We start from the raw sequence: 18226 nt of genomic DNA on the forward strand, positions 1-18226 counted from the left end.
TAAATCATTAAGTTGTACACCTGAAACTATGTAACATTTGTTTGAGTATAGTTGACATACAGACAAGAAGCACATGGCATTCTACTGGCCAAGAGGATTGGCATTGAGCTGAGATCCCTTGCCTGATGACTGAGGAAAGCATTCATTCTCTTTGGGCATTTTGTATAATGCAAAGAGCCCATCTACTTTTGGCAGCCTCTCTGGGACTCCATTGTATTGGGTTGGAGACAATGCATTGGATGGCAGAGGAGAAAGGCAGGCAGAAAACAACACTAGATCTGTGAGAAACCCAGAAGCTTGATTACCTCTGTATTTTCCAATACAGTGAGTCAATAAACTCGCTAATTAAAAAAAAAAGTCAACTATTATTTCAGTATTGCTTTTACTGAATCACCTTCACAAGAAACTTTTATTTTCTACATTAGTGATTCTCAACTACAATGTCAAAGCAGTGTGATGTATCATAATTAGTGAGGTGTGTCATATGCACTGCATTAGTATTAATGAAAACCAGAGATTGGTGAATGTCATTAATTGCAAAACTATTAAGTTTCTACTATATGCTAAACTCTGTGCTAAGCTCTGGAATTAGAATGATGAGCAAAAACTGATATGGTCTGTGTGTTCATGGAGCTTCTAATCCAGTGGGTAGAAAAGTATCAGCAAAATAATTACATTACCATTCTCTAGGTTGCCCTTTTGTTTTCTTGGTTTCTTTGGCTGTGCAAGCCCTTTATTTCTGTAGTACCAGTGGTTTATTTTGCTTTAGTTTCCCTTGTTGGAGGAGACCTATCCATAAATATGCTGCATAGGCCGGTGACCAAGAGATTGCTGCCTATGTTTTCTCCTAGGTGTTCTCATGGGTTCAGGCTCACATTTAGATCTTTAATCCACTTTGAGTTTATTTTTGTATATGGTGATAGAAAGTGGTCTTTTGTGGTTTGATAAAAAATTTTAGGATTACTTCTTCCAGTTTTGTGAAAAATGCTTTTGGTATTTTGATAGGGATTGCATTAAATCTGTAGATTGCTTTAAGTAGTCTGGACATTGTAACAGTATCCTTCAAACCCATGAGCATGGAATATCTTTTCTTTTCTTTTGTTTCTGTCATCTTCAGTTTCTTTCACTAGTGTTTGATAATTTTAAGAAAGCAGAGGTGTTTTTTTTTTTTTTTTTTTTTTTTTTACCACCTTGGCACGGTTTATTTCTAGGTATTTTACTTTTGATGTCATTGTAAATGAGATTGTTTTGTAGTGTTCTTTTTGGTGATGTCTTTGTCTTTGTCTGGATTTAGGATTGGAGCAATGCTGGCCTTGTAGAATGTATTTAGAAGCTTTCCTTCCTCTTCTGTTTTTTGGAACACTTTGAGGAGAATAGTGTTAATTCTTCTTTAAAGGTTTTGTAGAATTCACTGGTACCTACTTCTGGTCCTGGACTTCTGTTTTTTGCAAGTTTTTTTGCATACCTGTTCATTTCATTACTTGTAATCTGTTCAGATTTTCTCGTTGTTCCTGGTGCAATTTTGGAAGGTTTTATGTTTCTAGGAATTTATCCATTTCTTCTAGTTGTTCTATTTGTTGGTGTGTGTATGTGTGTGTGTATTATTATTATTTTTTTTGGTAAGATTTTTCTTCTCTTAAAATCCTGTGTATTTCTGTGGTGTCCGTTGCACTCTATTGTTTCTGATGTTATTTGGGTTGTTTCTCTTTTTGAGTCTGGTTAAGGGTTTATCCATGTAATCGTTTCAAAGAATCAGCTCTTGGTTTCATTTTTTAAGTCATTTTTCTGTTTTATTTTTTCCTTCTTCTACTCATCTTGGGCTTTGTTCTTTTTCTAGTTCCTTTAGGTATAGTTTGGATTGTTTGAGCTTGTCCTTGTTGCTTGAAGTAGGCCTGTATTGCTGTATATTTCCCTCTAGAACTCATTGTACCCCAAAGATTTTGAACCATTGTGTTTTCATTTTCATTTTTCTCCATGTATTTTTTTTTTTTTAATCTTTGATTGCTTTGTTGGCCATTGGTTTTGAGTTCTTAAAGAAATCTCATTGTAAGTATGTTACGTACAACATACCTCACTATGTTGAGAGGTCAAGTCTTGATAACAGAAGCAGTCAGATCATTAACCCTTGTTTCCTGTGGCAGTCACTCTCAGCCTTCAGTACTTGGGGACATCAGCATCATGGACAAAGGAGGGTCCTACCCTGTGCCAGTTCAAAGTGTCTGTTTCTAACCCAGAATGTTTGGCCTTGGCAGTGCAGTTCTCCACCCATGACATCAGCTTTCCCAGTGATTCTTGTGGTGGTTTTAGTTGTGGGACAGGTCAGGTGAGTCTGTTTTGATTCTCGTTTTTTTAGGAATCTGGCATAGGTATCATCATCCTAGCTTTGTCTTTGGTCATGTTACTTTGACTTGATTTCTTGTTAAATGAAGATAAAATTCCCATTAACTGGATTGTTAATTCACTGAAATACTACAAAGTGCGAAGCTGGTATGTGGTAAAAACTTGATATAAATGTTAGCTATTATTATATAGTCATTAATTGAATGGTGCTTTTATCAAATGACTTTGGGGAACTTTTGTTTACTACAATAGTGATTCTCAAATTCAATGTTAAAGCAGTTTAATCTATCACAATCAGCTGTGAGATGTGCCAAATATGATTTATTACTGTTAATAAAAACAAGATATTAATGTGTTCCAAAAATATTAAGTCTTTACTGTATGCTAGGCCCTATGGTAGACTCTGAAGATGCAATGATGAGCAAAAACAGACGTGGTTGGTCAGTATGTTCATAGAGCTTTTAATCCAGTGGGAAAGACAGATACTAAAAAAAGACAAAAATGCATATTTAGAAATAAGTACTATGGAGGAAAGGAACATAGTCTATGAAAAATCCTGGCCAGTGGTGAGAAGTGCTTATTAGTGAAGTCTTCCTGGGCAGGTGACCTACAGGGTGATTAGTGCAGGATGAGTAGATGTTAATTTTGTAAAGAATGGGAGTGAGAGTGTTTTGGATTACAGGGTGGAATGTGTAAGTGCTGCGTTTTGGTGGGAGGTATTGGGGTATGTTCAAAGACCTGAAAGAAGGTTGGTGTGCAGAAAACAACATGGAGAGTATACAAGCTGAAGCTGGACAGATAGGCAGGGGCCAGAGCATGTGGGTTCTTGGTGGCCATGTCTAAGAATTCTAGTCTTAAGCTCAGCAGCCATAAGTCATTGATTTGTAAGCTTAGGGTGGGAGGTGACTGGAAGAGATTAGTGATGGGATTTTTGTTTTATAAAGATGACTGGCGGGGAGCCTGAGTAGCTAAGTTGGTTAAGCGACCAACTTTGGCTCAGGTCATGATGTCATGATTTGTGAGTTCGTGCCCCATGTTGGGTTCTGTGCTGACAGCTTAGAGCCTGGACCCTGCTTGGGATTTTATGTTTCCCTCTCTGCCCCTCCCCTGCTCAGGCTCTGTCTCTCTGTGTTTCTCAATAACAAATAAATGTTGAAAAAAATTAAAAAAAAGATGACTGGCAGTAGAATGCATTTGAAGGGACCAGAGTGGATTCAGGGGGGCTAATTGTGAGGCTATGCAGTTGCCAGTAAGAGGTGATGGTGGCTTAGAAAAGGATGGTAGCAGTGGAGGAGGTGAGGAATAGAGAACCCAGGAGTAGAAGCCATAGGACTTGACAATGGGTTGTACATCAGGCACTGGGTAGAGAAGTATGAAAAACCATGCTTAGGTTTCTAGCCCTCATTTTGATGTAGACCATAGTAGTGAGGACTGGGTATAGATGGAAAGTTAGTTATGTCTTGAGTTTACTGAATTTGAAAGATCAAAGTGGAATTCAGTAGACAATTGGCTATTCAAGTATTTAGCTCAGAAGACAGGCCTAAACTGTAGTTAAAAGTTTGTGATTAATTTATGTTAAAAAAAAATACCCTAATGTATTTTAGTGGATTCAGGGTACATTGGAGCCCCTGATCTGAAGTGCTTTCTGAGAGGTAGGAAAAAGGACTGAAGTTAGGGGCAATGTACCAAAAATTGACATCTTTTGGAGTGTTCCATGCCTGTGAAATCACCTATTTGTCCTGGTAGAAGATGGCTTGAGAACTGCGAGGGTTCAGGGTAAAGGTCAAATGTCAGAGATGGGTTCTGTGAATCCAGCACCTGTTGACTCATTGGCTGTTTCCCAGCTCCTTTGCACTCTGCTTGCACATACTCAGTGCTATCCTTACTTGATCTTTTTCTGTTGCCTGAGTGCCAAACTTCCTCGTCCTGTCCTTTGCATTTCTCCTTCCTGAAGCACCTTTCTCACCTTCTACCTCCATTTTTTTTATTCAGCTATAATTAACACACTTACTTGTTTAAGGTGTATGGTATGATTCAACAACTCTATACTTTTCTCAGTGTTCATCAAGATAAAGGTGCTCTTGATCCTTTTATTTCACCTATTCCTTACCCACCTTCCCTGTGATAACCATCAGCTCTCTGTATTTGAGTCTGCTTTTTGTTTTTCATTTTCATTTTCTTAAATTCCACACGAGTGCAATTGTATGGTATTTATTTTTCTGACTTATTTCCATTAACATAATACCCTCTAGGTCCATCCATGTTGTTGCAAATGGCAATATTTTACTCCTTTTTAGGGCTGAGTCATATTCCATTGTGTATACGCACTGCATCTTTCTCCATTGATCTATGGAAGCAACTCAAGTGTCCATTCATGTCTTGGCTATAGTAAATACTGTAATAAACATAGGGGTGCATCTGTCTTTTCAGATAAGTGTTTTTGCTTTCTTTGGATAATTACCTAGTAATGGAATCACTCCATCATATGGTAATTTTAATTTTTTTAAATGTTTATTTACTTTTGAGGGAGAGAGAGAGACAGAGCATGAGTTGGGGAGGGGCAGAGACAAGGTGGGGGGGGGGGAGAGGGAGAGGGAGACAGACATAGAATCTGAAGCAGGCTCCAGGCTCTGAGCTGTCAGCACAGAGCCTGACAGGGGGCTCAAACTTGTGAACTGCAAGATCATGACCTGAGTTGAAGTTGGACACTTAACCAACTGAGCTACCCAGGTGCCTGGGTAATTTTAAGTTTTTAAGGAATAATCAGACAAGATAAAAAAAGGCATCCAAATTGGTAGGGAAGTAAAACTTTAACTAGTTGTAGAAGACATGATACTATGCATAGAAAATTCTAAAGACTTGACTAAAAAACTACTAGAACTGATAAATGAATTCAGTAGGGTCATGGGATACAAAATCAATGTACAGAAATGTGTTTCTATCTACTTTTAATGAAGCAGCAGAAAGATAAATTAAGAAAACACCATTTACAGCTGTACCAGAGAGTAAAATACCTAGGAATAAACTTAACCAAGGAAGTGAAAGACCTGTGCTCTGAAAATTATAAAACACTGATGAAAGAAATTGAAGATGATATAAACAAATGGAAAGATATTCCATGCTCAAGGATTGGTAGAACTAATATTCTGTGCCATACGAACGTCTTAACAATCTACAGATTTAATGCAATCTCTATCAAAATACCAACAACGTTTGTCAGAGAACTAGAAAAAATAATCTTACAAGTTGTATGGAGTCACAAAAGACCCCAAATACCCAAAGCAGTGTTGGAAAAGAATAGCAAAGCTGGAGATAGCATAATTCCAGACTTCAAGATGGGGTACAAACGAGTGTGGTACTGGCACAAACATGGACACCTTATCAATGGAATAGAATAGAGTCCAGAAATAAACCCACATTTAGTCAATTAACGTATGACAAAGGTGGGAAGAATCTACAATGGGGAAGTAGTTTTTTCTCCCTTCAATTTAAAAAGTTCTTCTGTCTCGATTTCATTTTTGAAACATTTCTGGATCACAAGTCAGTAATTTTTTTTTTATCCCCCTTTCTTCAAAGGTGTGGCTTTATTGTTTGTTTTTCTTTAGGTTTTTTACTTTACCTTATCAAATGGTACGCAAATACTTTGAAGGGAGGCATGTAAATCAAAGGCCTTACTTGGTGCTTACTAGGTAACACTTAGTGCTGTGTCTTACGTATGATTTTCGATCTTGCTTCCACAGAATGTAAGCCTGGCTTAGCCTTAAGAAAATAGGCCTTTGACTAGTTGTAGTTTAGATTTGTGCTATAAGAAGGTAACTGATTATTTATTTTCTTGTTATTTTGAATGGGAGAATGTTTATTAAACTAAAGATAAAGAGTAAGTTCCGTGTGTTAAAAAAAAAAAAAGTGTCATGAAAAGTGTGGAACAGTGAAGATCGTATACTATCATTTATGTTAGAAAGATGGGGAAAAAGAATAGGTTAGTACTTTTTTAGCATTAACCTGTGCAAGAAGGCATGGTTTTATTAACTAAAAGATCCTGAAACGATTGGATGTCCTTATGCAAAGTGAATTTTAACACAGACCTTACACTTTTCACAAAAATTAACTCAAAATTGATCACAAGTCTTAAAATGCAAGACTTTAAAACTTCTAGAAGAAAACAGGGGAAAATCTACATGACCTTGGGTTTGGTGATGAGTTCTTTACAATGTCAATCGTATGATCCATGAAAAAAATTTGGTAAGTTGGATTTTACTAAAACAAAACCCTGTGCTCTGCAAAAGACACTATTAAGAGTGAAAAGAGTCACAGACTCAGAGAAATATTTGCAAAATATATCTGTTAAAGGATGTGTGTCCAAAATATATGAAGAACTTTTAAAATTCAACAGTGAGCAAATATCTTTTGTTTTCATTAGTGAAATGCAAAGAAGATACTTTTACACACTAATTAGAATGGCTAAAGGTAAAAAAAAAAAAACTGACAAAACCGATTACTGGGGAGAATGTATAGCATCAGGCACTCTCATTTCTGGTGGAAATGTAATCTAGTACAGCCACTTTGGAAGATAGTTGGTTAATGTCTTACAAAGCTCAATGTGGTCTTACTACATAATCCAGAAATCACACTCCTGAGTATTTACTTAGCTGTTTTTAAAACTTATTTTCACACAAAAACCTGAATACAAAATTTACTAAACTGCTTTATTTATAATCATATAAAACAGTAGGAAACCACAGTTATCTTTCAGGAGGTGAATGGATGAATTTTGGTATGTCTATACAATGGGATACTATTCAGTGATTAAAAGAAAGGAAAAACCTGTTAAGCCATACAAAGACATGAATGAGTCTTAAATTCATATTACTGAATAAAAGAACCCAGTCTGATAAGGCTGTATACTGTATGATTCCATTTATATGAAATTCTGGAAGAGGCAAAAATAGGAGGGTTAAACAGATGAGTGATTTCCAGGGCTTTGAGGGTTAAATAGGTGAAAAACAGATTTTTTTTTTCAAGCAGAGAAACTATGGAGTATGACACCCTAATTAATGGTGGATAGGTGACACTGGGAATCTGTTAAAACCCATAGGAATTTATGGCACAAAGAGTGAACTTTATGCATATTGTAAAAAAAAAAATTGGAAGATTGGGGGATTGTGAGATGGAATGTGGAAAGTGACTGAACAGACTAACTCTATTACAAATAGGTGGAACAACCTTCATGAAAAGGGGGTTGGAGAAATTGCTGACCTGAGTAACTTCAGAAATAAGTGGAGTCAGTAAGACTAAAGGCAAAAGGAATGGTATATAGATGCTTCATTCTAGTAGATAATTATTTACACAAAGGTGTAGCTTAACAGTTGTAAAATCACGGTATGTGTACTCTGGAAGTAATAGAGGGTGGATTGTGGGAGGTTATGGATAAATATGGGAAAGGGCTAGAATAATCCATATGGTAACAGATTAGAGTTGAAGGCATCAGTATAATTTTAATTCAGATACACATATAGAAATACAGACCTGTATATATACACTAGTTATTATACCATATACATTTCTTTGCTCTATCAGCTAAGATGGCCTAGGAGCAATGATGGTACCCCAGTACCAATGAGCACACCAAGCAGCCAGATCTTGGTTTCTACTACCATTTTCTAATGAGAAATTTCTCCAAAGGTTTCCTTGGAGAAATGGCCAACTTTAGAACTGAGTCAGTAAACCTGTAAGACCAGCCTTGAGCATCTTGTACCCTAAGTGAAGGAAGTATGTTAAAGGGACATAGGATCCAACTGAAAAAACTTCCAGTGACCCATGCTGGAACCATTTAGGTGACCAAATAAACTGCTATTGGATGGTAAACCAAAGTATAAAACACCTGAGTAAATAGTTTTGAATAAATGACTGAATAAAGAAATGAGAGAATGGACAAATCTTCCATGCAGTAGAATTCTAAATAATTGAGATACTCCAAGGAGGTAGAGCTTAACTCCCCACTAGGTTAGTGTGGACTGCCAGTAGACTTCCTCCCAAAGAGGACGGTATGAAAAGGGAGGAGAGGGAGGACTAACCTCACAGTGAAGAAACCTGACAGACACTATTTCACCAGGAAGGTTAATACCAAGATTAATAATCAAAACTAGTAAGACATGTTGGTAGTATGTATTTTTGAAATGCTGTCATGAGAATTACACTTCCTTCCCCAAACCTACAACCCAAATCTAAATGTGAGACAACATCAGACCAGTCACAATTGGGGGAAATTCTATAAAATTCCTCATCAGTAATCCTCAGTTTCCAAGGCCATAAAAAAACAAAGTCTAAACTGTCCCCACTAAAAAGTGTCTAATGAGACCTGTCAATTGAATCTAATGTCTCCTGGATGGGATTGTAGAGCAGAAAAAGGCTATTGTTTGAAAATTAAAGTTATCTGACTAAACTCTTGATTTTGGATCATATTGTATCCATATTGGCTCATTAGTTGTGATGAATGTACCATATGAATGTAAGATGTTAATAGAAGGAGACCAGATACGGGGTATATGAGAACTCTCTCTTCTTTATTTACAATTTGGAAGTCTAAATTACTCTTAAAAAAAAAAAACAAAAAACAAAACACTTTGGAGGGATACACAGGAAACTGATAACAATAGTTGCCTATGAGAGATATTGGGTGCTCTTTACCAAGTGCCATAAAGATAAATTGCTTTTTGAACATGGAAGTAAAAAATTCAAGTTAAACATTTAAACTTAAAATATTATAGTTAAAAGTGAAGACTGTTATTTTTTGGTTGGGAACAGTGTTTCTTTAAGTCTTTAAGAAAACTTTGAAGTATAAAAAATGCTATATATATATTTGCCATAACTACAACAATTATTGGTTCCTTTTTCTTAGATCTTGATATTTAGAAACCTCTTTATTGTGAGTTCCTAGGGGTAAGGAACTATACCTTGGGCTTCAGATAAGATGCAGTTGTGTGATTCTAGGCTCCTTGCCTTGGGCTTGTTTATTTAATACTTTGACTGTATTTGAAGGCATCTGTAGTCAGAAACTAACATTGCATTCTTCCCTGTTGTCAACTAGCTCATTGGTTGCTTTAATCTTAGAATTTGTTTTTTAATTGGGAAAAGAAATCTCCTAACTTTGCAAGCTTTCATGTCTCCTGTCAGTATGTGGGATAGTTAGAACCATGTGCTTGTTACTTCAGTAAGCACAGCATGGCTTACTTGCATGCTTTAAAGAGTGTAATTGGGGGCCAGGGCGCCTGGGTGGTTCATTTGGTTAAAGATGCATATCTTGATTTTAGCTCAGGTCATGATCTCATGAGGTTGTGAGTTCAAGCCCCACATTGGGCTCCTTACGGTGATCATGCAGAGCCTGTTGGGGATTCTCTCCCTCCTTCTCTCTCTGCCCCTCCTACATATGCTCTCTCAAATAAACTTTAAAGATTGTAATGGAATGGTTTTGAGTAGATGCAAAGAGACTTGTTTTTACATTTCATTTAACAGTGAATGTTTTCTTTTCAATAACCAGCAGTTTGTAATTACTGTCCCCTTTAATCTTCTGCTAGATATTTGCTAAGAGGGTTGAATACAGAACTAACAGGTAAGTTTACAACTGCAAGCAAGATCACCGGGTCAAGTCTGAACAAGGGAAAGGAGAAGGCAGAGAAACACTTTCTGAGAAAAGGCAGGGTGTGTGTACCCTTTCAGCAGCTTCATACCTCTGAGGCTGTTTGTTTCCATGCATGCAGAAAGAGAGAAGGGAAAGAATAGTCACTAGTGGACAGTAGGCTCTTTGTGGGGAAATTACCAACACTGTATCATATGTTTTTCTCCCAAGAAATTTGTGAAGTAGATGTTATTTTTCTAACAGATGAAGAAAGTGAGGTTTAGGGAAATGGTGTGTCTTGTCTGTTTCTACTTGGGGATTCAATGCCTGAGGCAGGGATTGAACACATGTTGGCTGGACTCTGAAGCTTCTTGTATATTAGGCATGTATTTTCTGCTGTTTCTACTGTTCCATATTGCTCTGAGTAAAGGAAATAGAATTTGGGAGTAGTGGAAGTTTGTCCAGGTAAATTGGGACATTTCTTTTAACTTTGTCAAATAACGCTGTAGGCGGGAAGAGCACTTGGGGCTAGAACCCGTAGAAAGTAACTGATTTACAAAGGGACCACTGAGATGACCACTTCCAGTTCAGGAAGCATGAAGTGTGAGGCCAGTGTATTGGGACTTGATACAAGGGAAATAATGGATTACTGAGAAAGACAATGCATTTATCTTTTTAAATAGACTCTGAGAAACATGCATTTTAAGAAGTGATTTACTGATCTTACATTGCATTTTTTGAGCAGAATTCCACTTTTGATAGAAGAAAATGCATAGTTATAAGTTTGTGGGCCTGTAAGCAGAAAATTGGCACAATGGGATTTGATCATCTGGCCAATGGCCCTAGGCATTTAGGTAGGGACATTACCTAAATTATAGTTTCAGATTTTAAAGATATAAACCAGTATGCACAAAGTTAGTGTTCCAAAGGCTATTGATGTGTAACAAACCATCCCCAAACTTACTATATGCTTGCAGATTCTGTGGGTCAGGAATTTGGACAGAGTCCAGAGGGATGGCTAGTCTCTGTTTCATAATGTTAGCGGCATCAGCTGGGGAGAGTGGACAGCTGGGGAAACCATCTGGAGGTATTTCCATTTATATGTGTGGTGTTTATACTGGTGTTGGCTGGGATCCCAGTTGGGGCTTTCCAGCATTTGACGTGGTCTTCCCAATGTGGTCTGGGCTTCCTTATAGCATGGCAGCCTCAGGGTAGTTAGAACTCTTCATGGTGGGTCATGATTTCAGGCTCAAGTGTTCTGACAGACAAGGTAGAAACTGCTTGAGGTTTTATGACCCAGCCTTGGAAGTTACTAAGCATTGCTTCTGCTCTTAAAGCACTTAAAAACCCACCCAGATCAAGATTTGGGTACATATATCCAAGCCTTTCAATTGGAAGAATATCAAGATTACATTGAAGAGCATGTAAGGTGGGAGATAACGTTATTAGTGTTTCTTGGAAAATACCATTTGTAAAACTCTGAGCCATGTAATTTGGTTATGTGTCCTATACGAGACAGGAGATGACTGTACTCATGTTTCCTGCCATTTCTATTTTTAGCTTAGCAATCGCTTCATCACCATGGATACTTGTCAGCTTTTTGTCTTTCCTCAGTTTCATGTTCTTGTGTCTCTTTTTAATGAGTTCAGGTTGTCTAATAACCTCTAGATCTCTGGGGATTGTTAGTAAGAGTTTATTTTTGGTTAGTCTCTATTCAGTATTAGTTTGTGTGAGCGAGGGAGTGTCTGCCCCATGCAGTTTCTGAAGGACCCAGGTTTATTACATCTAATGACCTTAGTACCCACTAAGATCTCAGAATTCTCTACTGGATCACGTGCAACTTATGTGGATAAGGCACACTCTCTCTTAACTGCCTAGTCTTGGTCCTCCACGTTACCTCTGCTTATGTTTTATTGGTGACAGGTAGGCATGTGGTCCCTACAGATTTGGAGGGACTGGGGAATAGCCTGGTGTGTGCCAGGGAGAAAGGTGAGGTGTGAATCTTAGTTATGCCTGTCGTATATGCCCTCTCCTCTTCTCCCCTTCAAGCTGGTAAGGAGCCTGGAGCCTAAGGATTACCAGAAAAATCCAGGGGAGAATGAAACTAGCTGAGCAACTAATTATTCATTTTCTTTTAAAGTTGATCAGTTTGCAGAATAGTGATGAATTACAGAAATCTAGACAAGAGCTGGATCCTAACGATTTCTTAGTTCGGTGGTTTCAGATTGTTTTTGGAAGCAGATTTCTTTTATCCAAACTAAATCTTATGGGGAAACTCCAAATTATACAACGGAGAGTGAAGTTTCTCTGATGCCCAATCCATTCTCTGTGTCTTAGACACCCTAAGTCTTTTCTCAAGGAATCCTGGGGCGTTGTGGATCAGATCTGATCATTTAACAGGTAGGAGAAACCGAGGTAGGAGAAACAGAGGGGCAGGGACACAACTGCCAAAGATTTTATGGTTTGAAGCAGGTGTAAGGTTGAAATCAAGTCTTGGTAGCCTTGGGCCAGTGTTCTTTGCAATATTACTTATGCTATTGCCCTTTTTTTTTTTTTTTTTTTTTTTTTTTTTAAAGTACACAGAGTCCTTGAGACTCCTGGCCTGAGGTAGGACACTATACCTTCCTGGTATTTTTGGCAGCTTCTCTTCATTATCCCAGCAGTTGGCAAAGAGCCAGAAGAGGGAAGTGAGCTTCTGTGTGAACACCCATGGAATTTGTTCCTTGTGATAAATTTCTCATGGCATGAGGAAATGGTGTCTTGCACTTGAATCTGCAGAGGGACTCTTTAGCTGGATTGGACATTCTGGGACCAAGGACGGAGGAGCTGAGTCTTCCTGAATTCTCTGCCCTCTGGCTTTGATAGGATCATACAGTTGTACCTGGAGAGGAGCACAGTGTGGTGAGAAGAGCATGAATCTTGGAACTAAGTAGACCTGGATTTGAATCTTAGGAGTTACATGACTTTGGGCAAGGCACTTTGTCAGTTTGAACCTTTTGTTTTTACCTTAAAATGTGAATTTCGTAAGTACCATTTAAGACTGTTGGCAAAATGAGAGGTGGTAATACATGTAAAACCTCTCAGATAGTAGAAAGTGATGGGGTGTTGCCATTGAGAGCATCCACTTTTATGTCTACCAGACTGGGGGTCAAGTCCTAGTTCTGCCACTTACAGCTGTATGAACTTGAAATCTTAAATTTCTTTTGTTTAATAAAAATGGACCTCAGTATAAGTTTTGGGGGAAAAGGATAAAAAGTTTAATGAAAGTAACTTGGCTGATCTTGATAGATGTTAATTGGAATTATTCTTGTTTTTTTCCCCTCAAAATAGCATGAAATTCAGGTAGTCTTATAAAACTTCGGTTTATAGTAACTATGTTCATAATACTCACTGGTGACTTTTAGAGAATTATACTGATGGTGGATAGGGTCTGTCTAAGTAGGGCAAGGGCTTAAGTTTAAAAAAATATTTAGCTGTGTAAATACAGGATGGGAATGCTTACCTTCATAACATCAGTTTCATAACATTTTGTATGAAATGGTTTGCAGGGTTAGATGTAAACGTTATTCGCATGCACTTATAGTTGTGGACAGCCCAGAGAGTGTCTGCATTGCTGGATGCTCCATTGAAGAGGGAAAAGGACTCATTTTACTGTAGCTACAGCATGATGACCAACATGGGGAAGGATCTGGGAAGAGGAGTAAGGCAGAGAATATATGTCCAGGAGGGCCTTGTTGTCTAGGTGGGGAGTCTAAGGAAGCTGCTAGGGATGTTCAGTCTGAAAAAAAGAACTCAGTAGTGAATGTCCTTGCTGTTTTCAACTATTTGAAGGATGATAAACAGACTTTTCTGGGAGCCGAGAGAGTTCATTGGCTGAGTACTTGGCTGAGGTCCAAGGCTAAGGGGAGAAGTGCTGCTTAGAAGTCTGGCAGGTGATTTTTTTTTTTTTTTTTTATCAGTCATATAGCTGTCCCCTCCCCCAAATCCACAGAAGACCTTCACGCGCTTGAGGCCTGAAGAAAGAGGACTGGTCAGGGGCTGTGAGCTTACTTGACTCGTGTTTGTATGATTACCTCCAGTGCCCTTCTTCTCCCTGCCAGCACAGCAGCCTCTAACTGCTGCTTCCCTCAACCCTAACCAGCTGGCCAGGAAGTAAAGCAACACCTGGTATACTTGACTGTATAGCTGCTTAAGCTTTAACATGCACGTGAATCTTCTGGGGATTTTAGTAAAATGGAGATTGAGTCACACAGGTCTTGGTTGGGGCCAATCTGAATTTCCACTGGTGGTGATGATGCTGGTCTATGGTCCATACTTTGAATAACAAGGCTCTACTGCAACTCCTGACTCTTCCCTGCAGGCTACCTCCAGGTGTCTTTAGGCCAAATGACCCCCTCCTAGGTGCTCTGAGGACTAAGTCCCACACCTCTGTTAGCAGAGGGTTACTGTCTGGAAATAGTGCTGTATTCCCCTCCCAGCACCCACGAAACCATCTTACCCAGATAGAACTTAGCCTTCCAGTCTCCTTGTCATGTGTAGGACCACTTTAGCAGTTATCTGATGTATTTGAAAAAAACAAAAAAGCCAAAAAAACCCAAAAACATGGTCTTGACTTCATCCACACTGTTGGAAATCTAGCACTTCCTGAATGTGTGCATTATGCTGTCAGAAACCTTACCCTAAGAACTAAGTATCCATTTGCCTAACCATCAAGCAGATTTCTTCTCTTTTAGCTGTATGTGGAGATTACCCTGAGGTAACAGCTTGCTGTAGTACTTTGTAAAGTAATCTTTAAAAGGTATGCTTATAATGAGCTCTTGCTCAATGAAGCCATAACCCCAGGAATAATGATTGAATCTAGTTAAATATATCTGCCTCCCTTTGTCTTTTTCTTTCTTTCTTTCTTTCTTTTTTTTTTTTTTTTATTCTATCAGACGATCTATAGGAGGATTCTAAAAGTCTTTGACATCCTTTTTAAGGTCCTGTCCCTTCCTGCAGCAGTGGCTTATTGGTCAAAGTGAAGTAATTGAGAGATGTCTCATGACGATCTTGGTGAGGTCTCTTATACAAAATCGTGTTGCTTTTCTATTCAGAAACTGGCCTTGGGTAAGGAACTGAGTATCGCTGATCACATGTGAACTCCTCTGCAGAAAGGAGATAAAGATACTAACCTTGAAGAAATTAAATGAGATGATGTTTATGAAAGCAGTTGGTCCATTCCTGGCATATGAAATGAAATGACAGCTTCCTTTGTCTTCCATTTGTTTCTAACTTTTGTATGAGGGACACATTTTATTTCCTTTTTTGCTAGTCTGAAAGCATCTTCCGAACAGGATCTATATTTTAAATCCTTTTTTAGCCCTTTACTATGTGTTCAGTAACAAAATGTTGAATAAATTAATGAATGACCAGATGATCTCTAAGGTCTTGCTGACCTTTTAAATTCTCTGATTTTGATTCTTTTAGTGTTCTAGCTGCTTAGAAGCAATTTGGAGAATTCCCTTAAGATTAATGTCTTCCATGTTAAGGATTTTCTTTTTTGCAGTTTTGTAAAATATGTATTCTATTATTACTAATAAGTACGTACCTGGGCTCAGGAGCTGGCTGCAATAGTAAAAGTAACCTCTTGAATTTACGACCTTGGGCCTGATTCTTTGTCTAGTATGAATTGGGTAGGTCAGAGTCTAGTCTTTGCCAGCACTGCTCTCCTGGGAGGATCCCTGTGAAAGATGAGCAAGAAATACACATTTGTTATTGTCATATGATTTGGGAGTCTCTCATAATAGAGGCTGAGTTTCAGATCTATTCATTTCGGTGCTCATAGAAGATGTTTTTGTGTGTGTGTGTGTTTTAGATTAAATTATGATCTGGCTAGTGGGGTGAGGCCAACTCAGCTAATTAGAGGAGAAACAGTAGGTCCTTTTGAATGTAGGGATGGTACCTGGCTACCTACATAGGCAGGTATTTCTTGAGTTGTCTGTACAGATGAATTGCTGACAGACCATGCCAGTTGAGGTCATCTTTACTACTGTCATTGTGCCTCTGAGATGGACAGCAGGCTGGTAGAAAAATGCATGTCAGATTTAGACCCGAATTTAAATCATGGTAGGTATATTCTAGAACCTCAGTTTCTTAGGGATGCTATCGGCCTTTTAGGTTTGTCAGGGTGATGAGTTAGAGAGTATATGTTAAATGCCTAGTGCAATGCCTCCCAGTGAGATTAGGCTTGATTTAATGACGGTGATGCATTTCAGAAGAGGTTTGGACTCAAAGTATCAGCCCTGGAGCATGTCTGGAAGGAATGTCCCAAACTTGACTGCTGCATTTTATGACAAAAGTGCAGACTGCAGTGGTGATGCTGAGTTTTTCATGGATCTGGAAAATGTGACAACAGTCTGGGGAGAGAAAAGACTCAATTGCCTGTTTCCTGACATGATAATTTGAGATACTGTCTATATGTGAGTAGCTTCAGCCACTCTTCCCCTACTCCATTGCATAGGAACTGTTGTCCACTTAAGGCTTTTTGTCTAGGGGGCAATGAGTTTGGTAACGTTTTCTTATCTCAATTTATTTCAGTTCCTGATACCCAACCTGACTTCTGTTTTCCTTTAATTCTTAAAAAAGTAGCGGAGCCAGAAATAAAATGAAGCATCATTAAGCCCATTTCACATGAGTGGCCTTTTTTAGACAGTAGAGGGTTCTGAACTGTACCTTTAAGTGTTGGAGAGATCTTGCACCAAGCTTTGCTAATTAGCTTGTGGCCTGTCAAGTCAGAGTGGATCAAACAGTCTCTGGTTCAGAGGCTCAGGGTGTCACTGTGAGGTTCCCCAATGATAGGTGAATTTGATTCCATGCAGTACAAGTGGTTTTTAGTTATTAGATCTTTGAATCCTGTTTAGCTAATTTTAGATTCTGAGAATCTGGGTGGTGAGTTTGTGAGTAGGGAGGATTGATAACTGTGGGATCCAGAAGTAAAAACAAACATATTTTTGTTACTCTCCATACAGCTATTTTGAACTAGAGAGCAGTGGTCTGAGGGATGAGATCCGATATCACTATATACATAACGGGAAGCCCAGGACCGAGGCGCTTCCATACCGGATGGCAGATGGACAGTGGCACAAGGTCGCTTTGTCAATTAGTGCCTCTCATCTCCTGCTCCACGTCGACTGCAACAGGTATGTCTGTGCTTTTGTTCTTTTGTGATTCTGTCCTTGAAATCGAGCAGTGGGAAGGGGAAAAATACCAAACCCCTCCAGGCCTTGCTGGGAAATAAAAAAACCAAGGGACCCTAATTGTAATTTAACCTACCAAATGGGCCATTAGATGTGCTGAAATGACCAACTGTAATATGCTAAGAAAACAGTTCATTAAGATGAAACAGTATCCTGTGATTAGGAACAAATGTACAAAAGGTTGATTACAGATTGGGGAATATTAAGTGCACCTCCGTGTACTCCAGGCACCAGCTGAAATTCCATGGAGCTGTGCTCACAGTTAACTGTGATATATTGTTGTTGAGTCCGTTCCACTTGGAGGCAAATAAGCCATTCTACCTTAGAATGAATCTGAGAAGCCTGTGCCACTGAAGCAGCTAATTCTATTTCACTTCATCAAGCACAGCTTTGCTTAAGTATCTTTTTCAAAATGGAGGCTTCTTAAAGAGGCTGTGCTTTTTGAATCTTTTGGAATTAATGCCATCCATCCTCTGCAGAGGAATGAGCCTTTCAGTTTGCCAGAGGATGGCAAGACTTTGTGACATCTGGGGGATTTCATCGGGCATTGTGAACTGGGGTGGGAAGGAGATCTTGTCCCCCATGTATGTCACTGGAGTCAGGTTTGCTTTCAGCTGAAGAAAGACTGATGGTGTCTGTCGGATCATTTGCGGCTGGACAACTGGTGAATGGTGGTCAAGGGGAATGTTTTGACCTCTCTAGAATCCACTGAAAATCCTTGTGGATAGTGATGTTACAGAGAATATTTTTGCATTGTGAGCAGTGCCCATGAATTGTTGATTCTTGTTAATGATACAAAAAGTTAACTTGTTCCATTAGGCCCAGGATAAGGAACAGGCATGTGGGGAACAAACTACCTTCTGGGACCAAACAGGAGGAAGAATAATCCAAGGTTAATCAGCTCCAGACTACAATTCTAATGAGGAGGTATTTGAACGTACTTATAATTATAGCTCTGCAGTCTGTTTTGGAAGAGGACCTGGAAAGGCAGAGAACAAATTAATGCCAGGCTTAAGGGAAGTTCTGCCATCTTGAA

The 18226-nt window shown here is 38.7% G+C and overlaps 1 protein-coding gene across 2 annotated transcripts in view; it reads left to right on the top strand.

The window, feature by feature from the left end:
• NELL1 (neural EGFL like 1) overlaps positions 1-18226 on the top strand; it is an 879943-nt gene that overhangs the window by 117755 nt on the left and 743962 nt on the right. For both annotated transcript variants that reach the window (XM_045484781.1, XM_045484782.1), the window contains exon 4: positions 16963-17133. In XM_045484781.1, the coding sequence (XP_045340737.1) occupies positions 16963-17133 (171 nt within the window). The remainder of the gene's footprint in view (positions 1-16962; positions 17134-18226) is intronic.

The sequence above is a fragment of the Leopardus geoffroyi genome, chromosome D1 (assembly GCF_018350155.1).
Source record: "Leopardus geoffroyi isolate Oge1 chromosome D1, O.geoffroyi_Oge1_pat1.0, whole genome shotgun sequence".
Lineage (NCBI taxonomy): Eukaryota > Metazoa > Chordata > Mammalia > Carnivora > Felidae > Leopardus > Leopardus geoffroyi.